At 34.8% G+C, this 17,642-nt stretch overlaps 1 protein-coding gene across 1 annotated transcript in view; it reads left to right on the top strand.

Annotated features, from left to right (window-relative positions):
• Positions 1-413: 413 nt before the first annotated feature.
• LOC149420955 (low choriolytic enzyme-like) overlaps positions 414-17,642 on the top strand; it is a 70,698-nt gene continuing 53,469 nt past the window's right edge. The window contains exons 1-2 of the mRNA XM_089635642.1: positions 414-952; positions 5,279-5,499. Of these exons, the coding sequence (XP_089491768.1) occupies positions 644-952; positions 5,279-5,499 (530 nt within the window). The 5' untranslated portion in view covers positions 414-643. The remainder of the gene's footprint in view (positions 953-5,278; positions 5,500-17,642) is intronic.

Raw genomic sequence — 17,642 nt, 5'->3', positions numbered from 1 at the left:
ATATATATATATTATTAAATTTGTGAGTTTGACCCACGAGTTAGAAATAACATGTTGCAATAACCTGGTTTTAGTGTGGATACGTTGGTGTTAATTTAATGTTTATGTTTGTACCAAGTACCATAATTTTTAAGACCAATATTACACTGCAAGAAGTAGAAAGTCTTGTAGACATGTGGTTTTGGTGAAATTCTTGTTCATCAATAAATGGTGTTAATTAACGGCTTCCGTTCAAGGACTTGTACCGTTTTATTCTCTTCTCCTAAACGGCTTGAGGAGGCTAGGAATCCAGCAGACGTATGCATATCACGACGCTACTTGTATGTCGTCCGGCGAGTTTTTTAGCCTCGTATAAAACCAAAATTGATATTAATGAAAAACAGGATTCCGTTTGCCGGCGAGAAGAAGTTCGGTCGTCTCTCGAGAGAGTCTGACCCCATTAGCTTCTATTATATTGGTCGGCTCTCTTGAGCTGAGTTGTAGGAAACAAGCAGAAGATAAGCAAACCGAGAGACAGTCGCCAGTTCGTGTTCCGGTAGTCGCTCAGCCACCGGTGTGGTTCTCTCTTATCTCGAACCCTCTAACGTTTGTTCAAAAATGAAAAAACCCATCTAAAACAAAGTGATAGTAAAGGCTGTACAAAATGCCGTTCAAAAAGCGTCCTGGTTTGAACCAGTTTTGCTTGGTGCTAGTGACGTGCGTGTTTTTGGTTTCTTCGATGCCGGTGCAACACAATAGGACCAATTTTGTTGAATTTTGTGATAAGTGTATCAGCGAACAGAACTCGTCCCATTACGGGGTCGAGGGTAGATTAGTGATTGATGAGTTGAATAATAATGATAATAACAGTGAAGATTGGACCGGAGATGAAGAGGAGGATGACGTGGGTGAAGAGGGAGACTATTTCGAGGGGGATATAATTCTCGGTGATGAACACATTCTCAACACGACGGTGAGACGAATTACTATTCATTAATCTTTTAGCACCTTTGTCTGGTTACCTAGAAGGGGACGGGAGATAGGAGATGGGAGATGAGGAATGCTTAGAGACAGAGGTGACGGTGGATGAACGAGGCTCAAAGCACAACACGCCCCGGCTAATGTTCCAGTAATAGCGCTTCTATGGACAAGGCTTGTTTTATTGGCTCTGGATTTTGAAGTACCTGCGCGGTGGGATCAGATGCCATTAATATCGATTGTGCTATCATAGTCACAATCATTAATCATTTCTTTAAAGTGCAACGTTAAAACTGTGTCTAAAATGTTATGTTTAGACTAAATTGCAACAATCTGACTTCACAATACGCTAATGAGATCAACATGTTTATTAAAAAGTTTTAAAACGTGTATTTTGTATGAGCATACATAACCCCCAAAGGGGGTTTATTTTCTTATCAGTTGCATTAATGATTAATTGAAATAAGAATCAAAAGTCTGAAAGGATTTATTTTTGGTGAATTCTTGTTAGTAAAAAGATAAACGTTATAAAACTAAGTGACTAAACTTGTAGAAAATAAATTATCTTTTACCCTAAACACATTCCGCGATAACTGCGTTTCATTTGTAACATCTCATAACCAACCAAATATTTCCCCTTAGGCTTGCTTGGCAAAATAAAATCAAAAGGTTCACAGATTTTAATTAGTTTTAAAACTCATGGGAATGTCAGGTAGACGATGAGTATGTTTTTGTAGATTAAGTAGCAAAGGTGGAAATCCGTAGCAGGTCAAAAATGGCTTGAAATAATATTATGTTAATATAGGTACCCTTGTTTTATACGGGGAGGAAAATTCTACTGATGGCTGAGTTAAATGCAGTAAAAATAATACTCCTCGTTTTATTTTGATGGGATTGACGTTTTAAAAGCTTCTGCATCGATCTATTGCTGACATTGACTCTTGAAAAAACGTTTCTTTTCTGTTATCTTTTTGTAATAAGATTTAGGTTCTAACCGTTTGGTCAGCTTTTATCCATTTTTTTTATTGATCATATCTTATTTATTTTTTTAGATTTTAAAAAGATTCTACAGAAATAATTTTATTCGGTCTTTCACTAAACATTCCCATACACAAAAGAAAAAATAATTTTCAGATATATAGGATATATTTTAATTTTTTTACCACAATTCACCACACAAAAGTCTCAACTACCTCATCTTGAGCCCGTGATACCACGGTATCCCCGATTGGGGTATATTGTGAGGCTGAAGGTAGTGGGGAAGGAAAGAAGATGGGAGAGAGGAAGGCGCGGAAGTATCTGGCTGTTCAAATCTAATCACCAAACACGGCTCAAGTCATTTCAGGCAACATTTGAATTCTGAACAGTGGTCTTATACCAGGGCGATACTGAGAGTGTCTTCCCCACTGGAACGTGCCGCAAATGCACTACATCATTTGATTTTAAGAAATTGTAAAAAATACAAATTAATCAAATAAATTTACTTGCGCACGCCGGAGTTTGAACCCGTGACCTCCCGAATACTAGTCCAAAGCGTTTCCCCTCATCCACGAAGGCCGTCAAAATAAATAATAAACTAATAGCTGAGATGACAACCATTTTATTTATTTGTTTGTAATTTTCTTTTTTCTGCGTCCATTAATATTTATCATCATTTAGTCAAGTTTTAAAGACCATGGTTAACAAGTTCATGAAGACCATTACTAAAGCTTATTTATAAATGTTGATCAACAAAAACCATCACAAAAATTATATTATTATGTTTACCTTTTCTAAAAGCCATAATAATCACATTTTTCAAACTAGAAATTTGTGAAAAATTATCTGTCAAGAAAGACTTATCGGTGATATTACTCAACTGCTATCTGCCTATCAAAAATATCGTAATTATAATTTATTGCAATATCCTTAACAAGCATTCGTTTTCCCATATTGTTTCACCTCCGCTATCGACTAAACTGGTAGGTGTCCAAATCAGTTTTTTAAATAACATAAATCTTAACACCTGTACGAATTTACCCAATAAAGGCCTTTTTACACGAGGCCAGCGTTTAGTTAACTGATGTAGTAGGTAGCAAACAAATTGCTTAGTAAATTTTAAGGCACTGTCCGCTGCCGACAATGCGTTCTGGTATTGTTAAGGCTCCGTAGTAAGCATTAAAAAAGAGGAAGAAGATGGTTTGAATGTGAGATAAACGTAAATATTAGCGCACCAACATAAAAAAATATTGCAATTAATAGGCGGAAGCGAAAATATATTAAAGCATGACTTTTTCAAATAGAACAAAAACTCTCGGCAAATGGCAAAAAAGAAACTCCATGCATTTTTTGTACCTACAACATGTTATATAACAGAATAAGATGTGTTTTTTTATAATTTTCGGAGCATATTTTGCGATTTTTTTATCGATGGGACTTCAAATAATTTCTTATTCAACTCGGCAAACGTATAGAGGCTATCTTGAAAAATAACAACTATTTTTTAAGAGATCAAAACTTAAAGTGCTCAAGGGAAGTATGTTACAATTCGGTAGAAATTCTGAATCGTAGTAAGTTAGCGTTCAGCTAAAACTACTAAATCACACTACTAAACGCTGGCCTCGTGTAAACAGCCATTAATTTTTTTGAGTATGACACAATGGTTTAGGAAATCAATTAGTTACGACCCGCTTGTTCATGAACCGTAAAATTTTCCAAAATACGTGTAACCCTGATTACCGATTTAATATTTTATCAATGGGGGGTAATAATGGTATTCGTTTGAACGTCAAGCCATATATCGTAGAGAAATAAATATTCATTTATTGAAGGCATTCAATATTCCAGTGGCGGCCCATGGTTTAAGTGGGACACAAAAAACCTAGGTGCTTAAATAAATAAAACATTACAAAAATGAAGAATTAAAATATTTCATATCTTAAAAGCTACGCGAAAATGTTGTTTTATTTGACGGTTTGTGACTACTTCTAAATTAACATCCGCAAAAATACTGTGAAATTTTAAGTAGAAATTCAATTTTTCAATTTTTCAATTAAGTCCTAAATCCTGTATCTAAATTTCGCCAATAAACAATTAGATAATGTTAATTAAGTGATAATCTCAAGTGACCTACCAGGTAAGTATTGTACTGTATATTTTCTCCATAAATAGTTAAGTAATAACACTGTAGAAATGTATTATAAGTTTGTACAGCGCCCTTGAGGTGTTTTTGCACAAAAACGGCGCTATAAAAGTCATCCAGGTATTATTATTATTATTATTATTACCATAAATTTATATAGATGGGACGAAGAGGTTAGAACTACGACACATAGAAACAAAAATTCACAAGCCAAACTAGGCCATTCATACATGGAGATACGTACAAGCGACTCAAGTTTTGTGCGCGTAGCATACGCGCCGCTCTCGAGTATCCGCCACACGATCACGGTTCATAGAAAATATATCTATGAACATTGATACATGATGCGACACGTCGACTACGGGTTTTAAATCAGTTTCGCGTCACTGACAGTGGTGGTAGCACGCTACTCGAGTTGCATTCGGATCTACTAGTTGTTTGACAGAAATGACGTCCAAACCATTAATATATGTCTTTCTCTATGGTCCAAACACGATCCGAATGTTAATTTTTTTCTGAAGATGGGAAAATATCCATGTTTATAAAACTTTAATTTGCCGGATTACGTGAGAAATGATTTAGCAGAGAAGGCGTGGGTTGAGGCTGTAAAGAAAACTCACTTTGAAAATTCCGAACTCATTTATTATATGTACCCGGACATTTAAAAAAATATGTATTGTATTCCTACCACTAATCTAAATTAGTAACATTATACGTATTTGATATAGGTATATCCCTATGAAATTATTAAACAAAATAATTTCGAATCTTGAAGACAATATTAGTGATTTCTAAATGAAAATCTGAAACAGAAAAATCAGAAAAGGAAACGGTCACATCTGGGACTCGAAACCAGGACCCTTGTCTTTCCGGGACAGTGCTCTACCGTCCCAGATGTGACCGTTTCCTTTTCTGATTTTTCTGTTTCAGATTTTCATTTAGAAATCACTAATATTGTCTTCAAGATTTAAAATATTACAATTTGAGGTTTTACTCAATAAAGTTATTCTGAAAAATAAAAAAAATAATTTCGGTTGTGTCTAGGGTGTTATTGTTTACTATAGTAAGAAATAATATTATATTTAAAAAAAACTGTACCAATGTGCCCTTGTTGAATTATCGAGTCTGCTCACTCCTTCTTTTCAAAATTCTTTCATTGTTCATAATAGTGATTTGTTAATTTAAAAAAATTGTTTCCAGGAGTACTTGGAGGACAACAACATGTATAAAAACCTGGTTCTCTCGGAAAGTCAGCTCTGGCCCGACAAGGTGGTCTTCTACAACTTCAGCCCGGAGTTCAACTCCGCCCAGCGGAGGGTGGTGGATGATGCCATGGCGGACCTGCACAACGTCAGCTGCGTGAGGTTCGTGGCTAGGTCCTACCAGCCCACGTATCTGTACTTTAGGAATAAGAAAAAAGCGTAAGAAAATTTATTTTTATTAAAACATTTAAACATTTTTTATTAGAATTTTATTTTTATTAAAACAAAATTGCATTAACACTTTGATTTATGGATATTTTGAGGAAGCATCTTTGCCTACTTGTGTTGAAAATAGATTATGTTGGTATACGCTGTGAATACCTATCGACCAAATTTTGTTTTACTTATTTCTATAAATTTGTCAAACACAGACTTCAAAAAACACAACATTTTTTTTTTTTTTTCATGTTCTCCATGAAACGGTTATACACCAATATATCATGGAGAAGATTACAAATTAAAAGGTTTACACAGGCAGTTTTACTATTTTGTCACATGCGTTATAAGATAGTTACTAAATTGTCTGTAGGTGACATTGAAAATGTCGATGGCTAATGCAGAATCGTTAAGCAGTTGAGTCGCTCTGTTTATTGGCGCGTTCTGATAGGCAGAAGTCCTCGCTTTCGGAGCATATAAGAGTGCATGGGATCTCCCTCGAGTATAATTGTTAGGGACATAAAAGTTAACCTCTTTCAACATAGGCGGATTATGTATTGTACCAGAGATTAACTTAAAAAAGTGTTTTCCTAAAAATATTTTTCTGCGGGCTTCTAATGTATTGAAATCGAGCATTCCTGTTAAGAACAAGGATGGATACAGGAATGATTACAATGTTCAAATGGGAATTTCTATTTGGCGAAACATTCTCTGACAATAAAACCAATGTTGTTATTTGAAACGACAATATTTCATTATTTTTATCGGTTCCATGATAACTAAACACGATTACAACACATCTTTACAAAGTGATATAAAGTCATTTAAGGCGATGAAAAAAACTAACATAAACCTTACCTTAACTATTTAACCTAGTTTTTTTTATCCTTAAATCACTTTTTAATGGTGTATTGAATTGTCATTGTGGTGATTTGTTCGGCTACCCATTTCATCAATGCACTAGGTATATCGTCTCCACTCCTTCCATCAATAGTCTCATCCAAGAAGCTGTTATAAACGACTTTATTTGAACTGCAAGGGGCACTCAGTTTTTCAGTTTCGGTGTTTACGACATTATAAGTATCAACGATAAAATATAACATTATAAGTATTTACAATGACCGGTCGGTGGCCGAGTTGACATCGCGTTTGGGTCCCACCCAGGCTTAGTGTGTTCAATTCCTCGGCTGGCTAAGTCCTCCATCACAACACAGGCAACATTTTCAGCTTACTGTGGTGGTAGTAGGAGATTTTCAAATATTGTCAGGTTATTCGTAACCCGGGAATATTTGTCTATCTTTAAAAAAAAAACATACGATAAAATATGACATTATAAATCAACGATAATTTTCTCTACATTTTTATTCACTTTACTTCGTGTGACCTGTTATGAGGTAAATATGATTTAAGATTTTCATGGTATTTTTGTTATTTGTTTTTGGGGTATTATGCCGTGTTGCGCTAACTCCTTCTTTAGCCAGCGTTTCGGACAGCATTGCAGTGTCCATCATCAGGGTAGATGTGTTATCAGCTGATAACACATCTACCCTGCTTTAGCGAACGTTTCGGATAGCATTGCAGTGTCCATCGTCATCTGATGATGGACACTGCAATGCTGTCCGAAACGTTGGCTTAAGAAGGAGTTAACTGTTCTGAGGTATTTAAATTGTATTATTTTATTACATTTTTGGGACATTTTATTGATCTTCTAGCGTGAATATGATAAAAATTAAATTTAACATGCAATCATGGTGAATAAATAAAAACAATAAATGAGAATTAAATAAAGGCAATACGGGTAAAGAAATATTTGCGCGTCATATCGTATCTGATAATTTTAAATAATTATTGAATCTCTAATTATCTAATTAATTTTAATACAAAAGAGTATTAAAAATTAAAGGTTTAGTGAAAATTTAAAAATTCTTATTACAGTCCAGAGTAAAAAATAAATAATATAGAATAAATTAAATTTACAAGATGGAATCCATGTAATTTTCAGCAGCCAAGAGATAACTCTTTAAAAAGTGTTTCCTATATCAAGTATTGAATAAAGAAGACATTTTTATTTGGGGATCTAGCCATTTTATTTAAAGGGACCAAGGAAAGTATGGGATCTCTGTCTGAAGGCGGTACGAGTGGAGGGTACTTGCAGAAGACCCGTTTCGCGCTTCCAATATTGCGTTCAAGTGACACTAATTTGTTTAGGTTGAACCATCTCTATGGCACTTAATTAAAAATAAATAAATAATTGACGACCGAGAGGAGCTAGCGTTCTTTATATAATGCTTCAGCAGGATGTCTGTAAGTTGTGTATCATAATCTTTAGTATTGCCGTAATTTAGTTAGTATTAACCTGCTCGTTATGATCTTTCGAGAGGCAATACGATTGAGGATATTGCACCTCCCTAGATAAATGTGTAATATGTTATTATATATTATTATTACCAAGGATATTTTGAAAAAATATATGTATATTTGCGTACCCTGGTCGTAAGTTTATCGTTATGAGTTTTCCAGCACTCAAATTATATACAGTATGTATATATTTCCCCTTAGCTCATTGTGTTGGGCCACTGTTCGTCCGTTCTTCGTCCAGTTTTGGTAAAATTGATAAACCCTTATTAGTAGGAGCCCTGGCAATATAAGCCTTGTGATACCATTACTAAAAAAAGTTTGATATACCAGCCATTCGGCATTCAGTGATAGGGAATATTTCATCTTAAACCTACACTAAAATCGAATGAATTCATTTCGTTCGTAGCGACGTCCATCCGAGTTTAAATGGTACGTATGTTATTTTGTTTCTGTGTACAAAAGGTTTATCAAGACCCACTAAAGACCGACTAGCTGTCAATCTGAGGTATTAAAAATGGTCGGAAAACGAAGAAGTTCACCTAGTAAGTAGTTTCGTTAGTCACTGTCAGTTTTCAATGTCAATTTTTTGCTGCACTCAAAAAACTTGCCTTTGAATTAAGATATTAGGCAGATATTTTTATTTTGCTAACGATCTTATCTGATTATTCTCATTTCAAAACTGGATTTCAAGTCGTAACTTTTTTGTTCTTATTTGGTGTTTTGTTAACAATCTGTTTCGCTTAGAGGCTAATTGGATTTCGGTCTAGAATCAGGACCCGCACCCACGTAACCCATGTCTCGGGAGATCGATCAATTTCTTTGACGTCCCGACTACGCTGTCAACATTGCCTTTTAGAACGATAGGAATATAATGCAGCTACGATAGCTGGGAGTCGTTCCGCTGTATTTATAGCTTTCATATTATTTCTCTGGGACAACATTATTTTTGTATTTAATTTGGTTGCTATGCTCATGAACATCTTGTCCTTGTGTCTTCTTGGTTTTCATTTACTAAAAATTGAAACTATGTAAAAATATCGCCGTCTTCTTTTTATACGTCCTTGAACTTTTAGTGATATCCTCATCTATCGGTTCAGTATTATTTTATAAGTTCGTGCAGGATATTCTCAGCATTGTCCTTGTGAGAGATCATCATTCAGAATCAGAAAGTTACGCGTAGGAACTTACACCGGAAACTTCCCATCCCTTCTCTTCATTGACTGAGCGTAGCGAAGTCCGGTTTTTGAATTTCGTCGGTCTGTAAATTTTTTTGTACGTTCCGTTTCCGTTTTTAAATTATTATTATTTGTGTTTTTTTACAATAAATATACAATGTTTACAAGTCACGCTGTTTTAATTTATACTACACTTCCATTAAAAGCAAACGTTTTTTCAATATTATGGCACCCACCTGTCTAAAGAAAGCTTGAAAAAAGAATTGTCACTGAGATAGTGAGGTTTCTTTGGATAAATTGAATAATTCCTTATTTGAAATTAAAAAAACGTTTCATAAAATACGTGGTTTATAATTAAGTAGGTAGGTGGGCATTTAAATACCTACTTAATTTTGGTTTTGATTTATTAATTGATCGAAAATAAGATACATGCTTTTTTTCGCGAGGTGCACTGGTAAACCGAACTACAATTTATTTCCTTCGTACCTACAACGTCGTAACAATCCCCATATTATATAATGCGAAAAATGAGAATGGCTGATTGATTAAAATCCTGCTAAAACTATCAGTACATTCAGAATATATCTGAAAACGTTTTCATGCAGCTGCGTTTATACTAATAAATATAATGATGGAATGCGAAAATATCAGATTTTTTTTACACCTGTTCCGATATCCCCATAACACATTCGCGCTTTACCGACAGTTTGGCCTGCAGTCCCGTTTTGAACAGGAATAAGAATAATTTAACAATTTTTTAATAAATTAGCAATATTTTGTATCAGTAAGTTTTCTCCGTGTGGAGAATATGGAGAACGTGGAGAATGTGGAGATGTCATAGTTCCACTGGCTCGCGCAGTCACTTAGTGTTAGTAGTATTAGTATGAATGCACATAAGTAAGATAACAACCAACGCTTTTCTAACGACGCTTTATTCTTCTTTACACATTCTATAAAAGCTATCTGGGGCACTTAAAACTAAGAGCCAATACAAGCCACACTCGTTATTACGCAAGGCAGTAATGTGAGGTTTGTTCTCTGTGTTTTCAACATCCTTAATAAACCATTTTAATGCTATGTGTGGCTATCATATTCTAGTGCTATTATCTCCTTGAATCGACCCTGAATTTTGCATCAGTGACACATTAATGCAGCATGCGGCCGGTAATGATGGCGGCAGGAAAGGAGAGTCCGCGCTCTGTGCTCTACGCTGGGAGACGAGCCCACGTCTTTGTATTATGTACTACCTTTATCCGCACTCCCACTAAACATTATCTCTGTCGCCGACAGAGGGGAGAATTTTTCACGAGGCTGATAATTACAGGCTTTGTTCTGATATAAGCATCCGTGCATAGACTAAATACAACTAGACTAGGTGTAACCAGTGAAAAATAACACCAACTCAATTTTGTTTTGGTTCACGTGCACATTTATGAAAAGGCGCACGCATTGTGTCGCAATGCGAAATTGCAACTGTGCATTGCGTTTTACCTTTTGTTGGTCTAGAGTTAAGCTATTTTGCGTGTCAGCTATGCTGGGCAAGTTCATTTTTTCAATCACAAAAATAACCCAGTTCCAAATATTTTAGATTGCACCCATCGCGGACTTTATTTTAGCAAATGTAATCAGCTATCTGAATACAAAAAAATATCAGTACCTTACAGCGATTGAGGGCAGCGTATTAACAAATGTGAAAAATTCAACGAGATTAGATTTATTTCCGGCAAATTTGTGACGTCACATGCATAACACACCTCCAAGTGATTCGACCAATAGGGTGATTCAAGTTAATTATTATCACATGGTGAGCATACGAAAATCACGCAACCAACGCGTGATACTTATGGATGTATTAGTCGTCTAGCGTTGACACGCATTGAGAGGCGCGACAACTCATGTGTATGTGTGATTTATTTGGTCCGTACATTTTGCTAATCAGGGTTGTATTAAGTCGTCATTGCCTTTCGGGCTTCGCCTTTTCGATTTTTTGCAGAAGAATTGATAGAAATAAAATTGCGTCATTTAATAACTTCATTTATTTTTTGTGTATTTTCGCTTAGGTTTCCACATAAACCGGAAAAAAATGGAGAAATGGTTAGAAGCAATCCGCATTCAATTATGTGACAATAACTGGGTACCATCAGCAGGAAACCGCGTTTGCTCAATAATTTTCACGCCAAACATATTTATTCAACTGCAAGCGGCTTCCGACGTGTAGACTGAAAAGCTTTGCCTGTTATTCCGGTAATTATTTGGTTTGATTTTCGTGTGAAAACTTAAGCAAGTTTATTATGTATTGATTGGTTTTAATTTTTAAGTTTTTTTTTAAACAGGTTTTAATTGATAATGTCGTTGTTTATTGGACAGTTGCTGTCCACCATGGCCACAGGTCCTGCGAAAGGAGATACCGTCATTGTTTCTTCTCGAACAGGACTGGTTCTGGATCCTGCTGAAACTTCTTCTGTAATCGACAAGCCGGTTGTTCCTCTACCAGAATCGCAACAACCGATGTGCGTGAATGCCGTAAATAACACGTAAAATTCTATTTAACGGGCGTAAATAAATAAATAAGTATGTATTGTAATCATGTAACCTCCACCCCCTCCCCCCTTACCCCTCTCCCATACGATCCCTGAAGCTCTGTCCTCATCATTGCTGCTTATTCATTTGCGAACCGGAACGCGAGCCGAAGTACGAATTATGGGAAAGGAACGAAGCAATCTTATATTTCTTAATAAGTCGTGGTTCAGCTCGCTTGTGAACACGCAACATTATATGATTTATCTCTCTCTTTATGTTAATCTTACATTATGTTTAATGAAAAGTCGTTTAGTACTTAGGTTAGTTTTCAATAATGCTATCTTGAAGAAGGTTGATAAACTATTTGACACAATGTCTCAATTCTAACAAAGTGGTTGAAGACAAAATAACTTTAATTGAATGATAGTGGTATAATTATTTAATGCTACATAGTGTTGTTCTAGTCTCTATAATTTTTATGTTACTGTTAAACGTTTTACTAATATTATTTTATATTCATCAGCTTTAATTATTTTGTATAATTTTCGATAGCTTACTAGATATATTCTGTATTAAAATGCATGCAAAAGCCCGACTGGGAATAAAACCAAAGAAAATAAAATGATGTCAAGTCACAAAGTGATTGCTTTCTTCAATATTTATATACCATTCTATATAAAAACTATGGTAAATTAAAAAAAAAACCTATGCACAGTAATAAAAATATAAACGTTTTTGGTTCTATAGGACCTGTATAAAATTCAAAAACACAAATAAAATAAATTAAAATCATTTTGTGTTTTTTATCAATTCTTTTCCTGATTCAGCCCTTATTCAGCACATAAAATTTGCTGTAAGTGTAAGTTTCTTTTTGGTTTTATGTCCATATTACAGCACCTCTGACAACAAATTCTCCGTGGTTTCGCTTACGAGTTTGAACGGTTGTACAAAGAGTTTAAACAGAGTTGGGTTGTTAAGTTCATCTCCATATTTGTGACGTACGCGCTATGTGGGGTCATTTTTAAAATGGATTTAATATAGACAGGGCCAATCTAGTATAATACATCAATGCATCCGTGTGATTGAAGCATTTGCCAGTGACAGATGAACATCGTTTCACAGAAATAATAAAAAGTTATAAATAAAAAAATATATATATTGAAGATATAGATATAGACTTATTTGTACTTTTGTAAGATATTATGCTGAAGATTGTTAACTTTCTAAAATCAAACACTAATACAAACATAAGTTGATGAATATTCAGATATCGTTGGACACATAGATACCAATTGAATATCACACATATTTTTATCACGTAATGAAACATTGTACATGTACCATGCTGCGAAAAATGAAAGATGATCAAATTCCACGTAGGTACCGTACTTTCAAAGTACCATATATGATTTATTTTTCGTGTTGCGCTACCTCCTTCTTCAGCCAACGTTTCGGACAGTTCAGTTACAATGTCAGTCACATCTGCCCTGATGATGGGCACTGTAAAACTGAGTTATGACCATAGACATATGAATATTAGTAGACCTGCCCTAAGTGATTAAAAGCGTATTATTCCCCACTCCCCATACCGGTTCCATTGGAGCCGGCTGGGCTCGCGTCTGGCCTCCCGTGAATTTAGAAAACGTGACGTCATCATTCTTGTGTGAACTATGGTCGAGGCATCATCGGTTCATTTTACGAAATAACACGGCAAAATGGTGGCTTGTGCTATGAAAACTTGTAAAAATAGATGTGAAAAAGAGAATAAACCCAATTGTCGTATTACATTCCATATATAAGCATTATTTTACTTTATTATTATCAGTGTAGAAACATATACTATCACATCGAGATACGTCTGGACGCGAAACACAAATCCGTTTGCATAAGAATCAGGGATGTGCCTTCGCCTTTTGCGCTTTGATAACATCCATAATCGTATCATTTGGAACTTCTATTTTTTCATCTGTTATATCTTGCTGGAACTCCGTCGTATTAATAAAGGATAAAAAACCAATCATTTTTAAATTTATTCCACTTTAATGGCGTTATTACTAAACGAGTTTTGATTTTTACACAACTCATAAACAACACTTAATATAGGATAAATGGTTGGTTATCAATTGTGAAAAATTGGTATGTTTGGAAGTAAAATTTGGATACAGTGAGCATGTTTGGAATGAAAAATGTATGTGTCATTAATGCTGTCCGATGATATTTTCTATCTATTCAAATTAAAAATATTATATTTTTCTATCGCACGTCGCCACCGATCATATATTATCTTTGGAACATTCTATCACACGTCGCAACGGACCACGTGTTAGGTACGCGCGTTATTTCGCATGTACGGTACTGCTGGAACGAGAAGGAGTGCATATCACGTAATGCGCTAGGTTATACCGATTGCCGATGTGTGATAGAAAAACATGTTTTTGTTTTTAATTGAAAAAGTGTCATCGGACGGCAAAATGATGTCCAAATTTTTACTCCAAATACTCTTAGGAATCGCTGGTAAAAGCTGTGTGTATATACTTTCATTTGTTTTTTAGTTGTTTTACATTTCTATTATCTTCTTAAAAGTGAAATATTATATATTTTCTTAAAGATTTCATTATTTTATTATTAATAGGAATAGCGGTTGTGACAACCCTCCAACATTGGTCGAATGTAGCGATTCTCAAGTGTGCTCATGGTTGGTTGCTGGGAAGTAAATTATGAACATTAATAAAAGTGTCTTAACTAAATATAAAATATCTTGGTATCTTAATAGATAAAAATGTTAAATGGAAAGACCATATTAATCTCACTGTTGAAAGAATAAGAAAACTTATCTATATTTTCTATAATATACGAAATATTTTAAATAAGAAAACTATCAAAATTGTCTATTATGCATTAATTCAATCCATATTGCAGTACGGGATTATTGGGTGGGGAGGGGCTTTTAAGGCTTCTTAACAGCCCATAATTACAATTCAAAGAATAATTATAAAAATCATCCTTAGGAAACCATATGACTCCCCTACTTTAGAGATATTTCGGGAATTTAATGTACCATCTATCACAGAATTGTATAAGAGAATCGCCTTATATCAAATTTATAATGAATATTTTATTTATAAAATTCACCCCTCAGATAGCATAAGCAATAGATTTAAAACTAATTGCTTAATAGCCATTCCTATGCTTAGAACGACTACGGCTCAGCACCACTATTCGTATTTAGGTGTGAGATGGTACAATATATTATTGTCCAAAAATAAAATTAGTGTAACCGAAACTGTGAATTATGAACAATTCAAAAAGTTAATTAAGTCCCTAAAATTGTATACTGATATATTGTACCCCTAATTTTCTTACAATTACTCAATTTGTAAAAAAAAATATATATATATATTAATTTAATTGTCTTTAAAAAAACTACTTTTCTAATTTTTTTACCTGATATATTGTACCCTTAATTTCCTCACGCTTACTTAATCTGTAAGAAGATATATTATTTTAATTATCTTTAAAAACACAATTTTCTAATTTGTGTACCTATGTTAATATTATGTTTGTATTTATATCAAAAGTTTTTGATTATTGTTTAAAAAATCATTAGAACTAAAGGTAAATACTCCTCCCATAAACACGAGCTCCTGGAGCTCAACTTATGGATTAGTAGAATAAAAAACGAAAAAATTATATATATATAAGTCTGCATATTGTTATCATTTATAATGTTAAATAATTTACAAGTAATAAATAAAAAAAAATACGTAAACAAAATATTCGACTCTGAAAATAGAAGAAATTTATTTTACCGAATTTGGACTTCGCAAATTTGTTCAAAACGTGGCGAGTAATTTGCGCTCCCATGTAAAAATGTCTATTCATTCAAAAGCAGATTTTACTTTTAAGAACTAAATGGTGATATTATAATGCGAGATGCCTATTTACTGTCAGATTGATTTATTGACGAATCACAGTCAGCTTTCATCTCTGCGTCCCGCAACTATTGGTTTAACCCCTCGCCTTTAACTTCTCGTCTATTAATATTCATATGTCGTGGTTATGACACAGTATAATACCCCAAAACTAAATCACAATAATAATTATATTTAACGTCGATCAGAGACGAAGCTCCGCAGATTTTTAGTAGCCAAACACTATTGGCAATATTTGCTCGCCTACAACTGCTATGTGAAGTGTCGGGACATTGTTCGCCCGCAGGCTGCAGCGCGCTACAACTTATTATGATATTGTGTCCAAGTTATTTAATACTCGTACCTTGGTAATTGGTCATATCTATCCATGGCATTTTAGGATTCGCCAGTAAATCCACATTTAAAAAGCTTCCATTTTAATGCTTTCCTACCAAAAATCAAGTTTTGTGGAACCTCCTTTTGAAGGCCTCAGTGGTCGAGGGGTACTAACAAGCTGAAACAGTGCGCAAATAAATTTTATTTGATAATTTGCGTACGTACCAGAGTGGAAGATACTCTCAGTATCGCCCTGGTGTACAATTCAGAATTGAACACCATTCAGAATTGAAACGTTGCTTTAAATGGCTTTGGCCGTGTTTGGACCAGATCTGAATGACCAGGTACTTTCCCACTTTCCCATTTCTGTCCCCTCCCCACTACCTTCAACCTCCCAATATACCCCAATTGGGGATACCATAGTCTCAATGTTCTGACTGGGGCCATAAAATGTCGCCTTTCATATTTTAAGTGACAACTTAAAAAAAAATGTTTGATGCATTTTCTCGGTTCCCTCCCTGCTTGCAAGGCGGTTCAAAGTCATAACATTATATAACGAAAGAGATACTTATTATACGCACTCGGCACATTTCCATATGCTTAATTGTTTTCCAATGGTTATTATAGTACTATGACATAAAATTTACGCATATTTTGAGCCAGCAGTTGTCCCGGACCAGAGCCATGAGGCATGCCGCATGCCCCACACAATCCATACATAATAGGCTTCATTGCACATTGGTGCATTGCGTTGCATTATTCCTGCTCGTGGTAGGTGTACCGGGTGTAGTCGGGAACTGAGGCTGAAGGATGAATGCTAATATGCACAGCATATCCAATCGCACGTTCGCCACGCTCTTACATTGGATTATACAATTGTAGAGACCTCTTTACGATGAGTCGAAGATACGACGTCGAATCAGTCTGTTTAAGCTGTGGACCTTTTAATAAACAAATCAAATTTTCTATGTTGATATAATATTACTTTTGCAATGAGTTTTATAAGGGTAGAAGGTACTTACAGAGGTGGAGGAACATTCACTTGTTGGGATGCTAATTTCACTATAGTTTTGTTTTAACTAATTTTATTTATTGCGATGCGTTTGTAATGATTTTCGGATTGCTATGCGATGCGTTATAGGTAATAATGTTCACTTCGCGTTACGGCTGTTGGTTTTTGACTGAATCCCGTACACAGGGGAGAGGTATGAATGAGAGGAAAACGGGATTCAGGAACAAAATTCATTGCCAGTAAAATAATTCTCTATGAATCAACATTTAGCCATTATTGGCGTAAACACAGTCAAAAGTTAGATTTTTTCAAATTGATGCCTATCATATAAAGAAAAATAATATAATCTAAATAATGTAAGTAAAAAGAAAAAAATGATACAATGAGATAAAAAAGTAATACAATAAATAGTAATTCAAAATACCATAATGGTCATCGCTACATATAACCACCGTAATAAGCTGAAGAAACTGAGTACACAAAATTTTGCATCGAAATTATTAGACAGCTGTGTGGTGGCTAAACTTGTGATAACATAATGGAATTATATTATGTATTACCCTTTCTCCAGGGTAAATCCTTACGTTTTCCCCGTGGTTTAAAACTTGATTAAGAACCTTAGAAAGTTTAATATAGTATTTAATGTACCTAAGTACTGGCCAGAACACAGAATGGCAGCAGGAGACAAACGACATAACGAAATAAAAAAAATGGTCCCCTGCCCACCAGCTGCGTGGCGGGCCGGATCAGGAGTGGCTGGTTTGGGGAGAGCCTTTGACCTCTCCAACTGGTCTCTCTTGACCCATCGCCTTGCGCCGCAGCGAGAGGGATTCA

Source organism: Hesperophylax consimilis, chromosome 9 (assembly GCF_061612785.1).
Source record: "Hesperophylax consimilis isolate HC1 chromosome 9, BYU_Hcon_1.0, whole genome shotgun sequence".
Taxonomy (NCBI): domain Eukaryota; kingdom Metazoa; phylum Arthropoda; class Insecta; order Trichoptera; family Limnephilidae; genus Hesperophylax; species Hesperophylax consimilis.
Note: the sequence above shows the minus strand (reverse complement) of the source record. Positions and strands in the feature narration are given on the sequence as shown.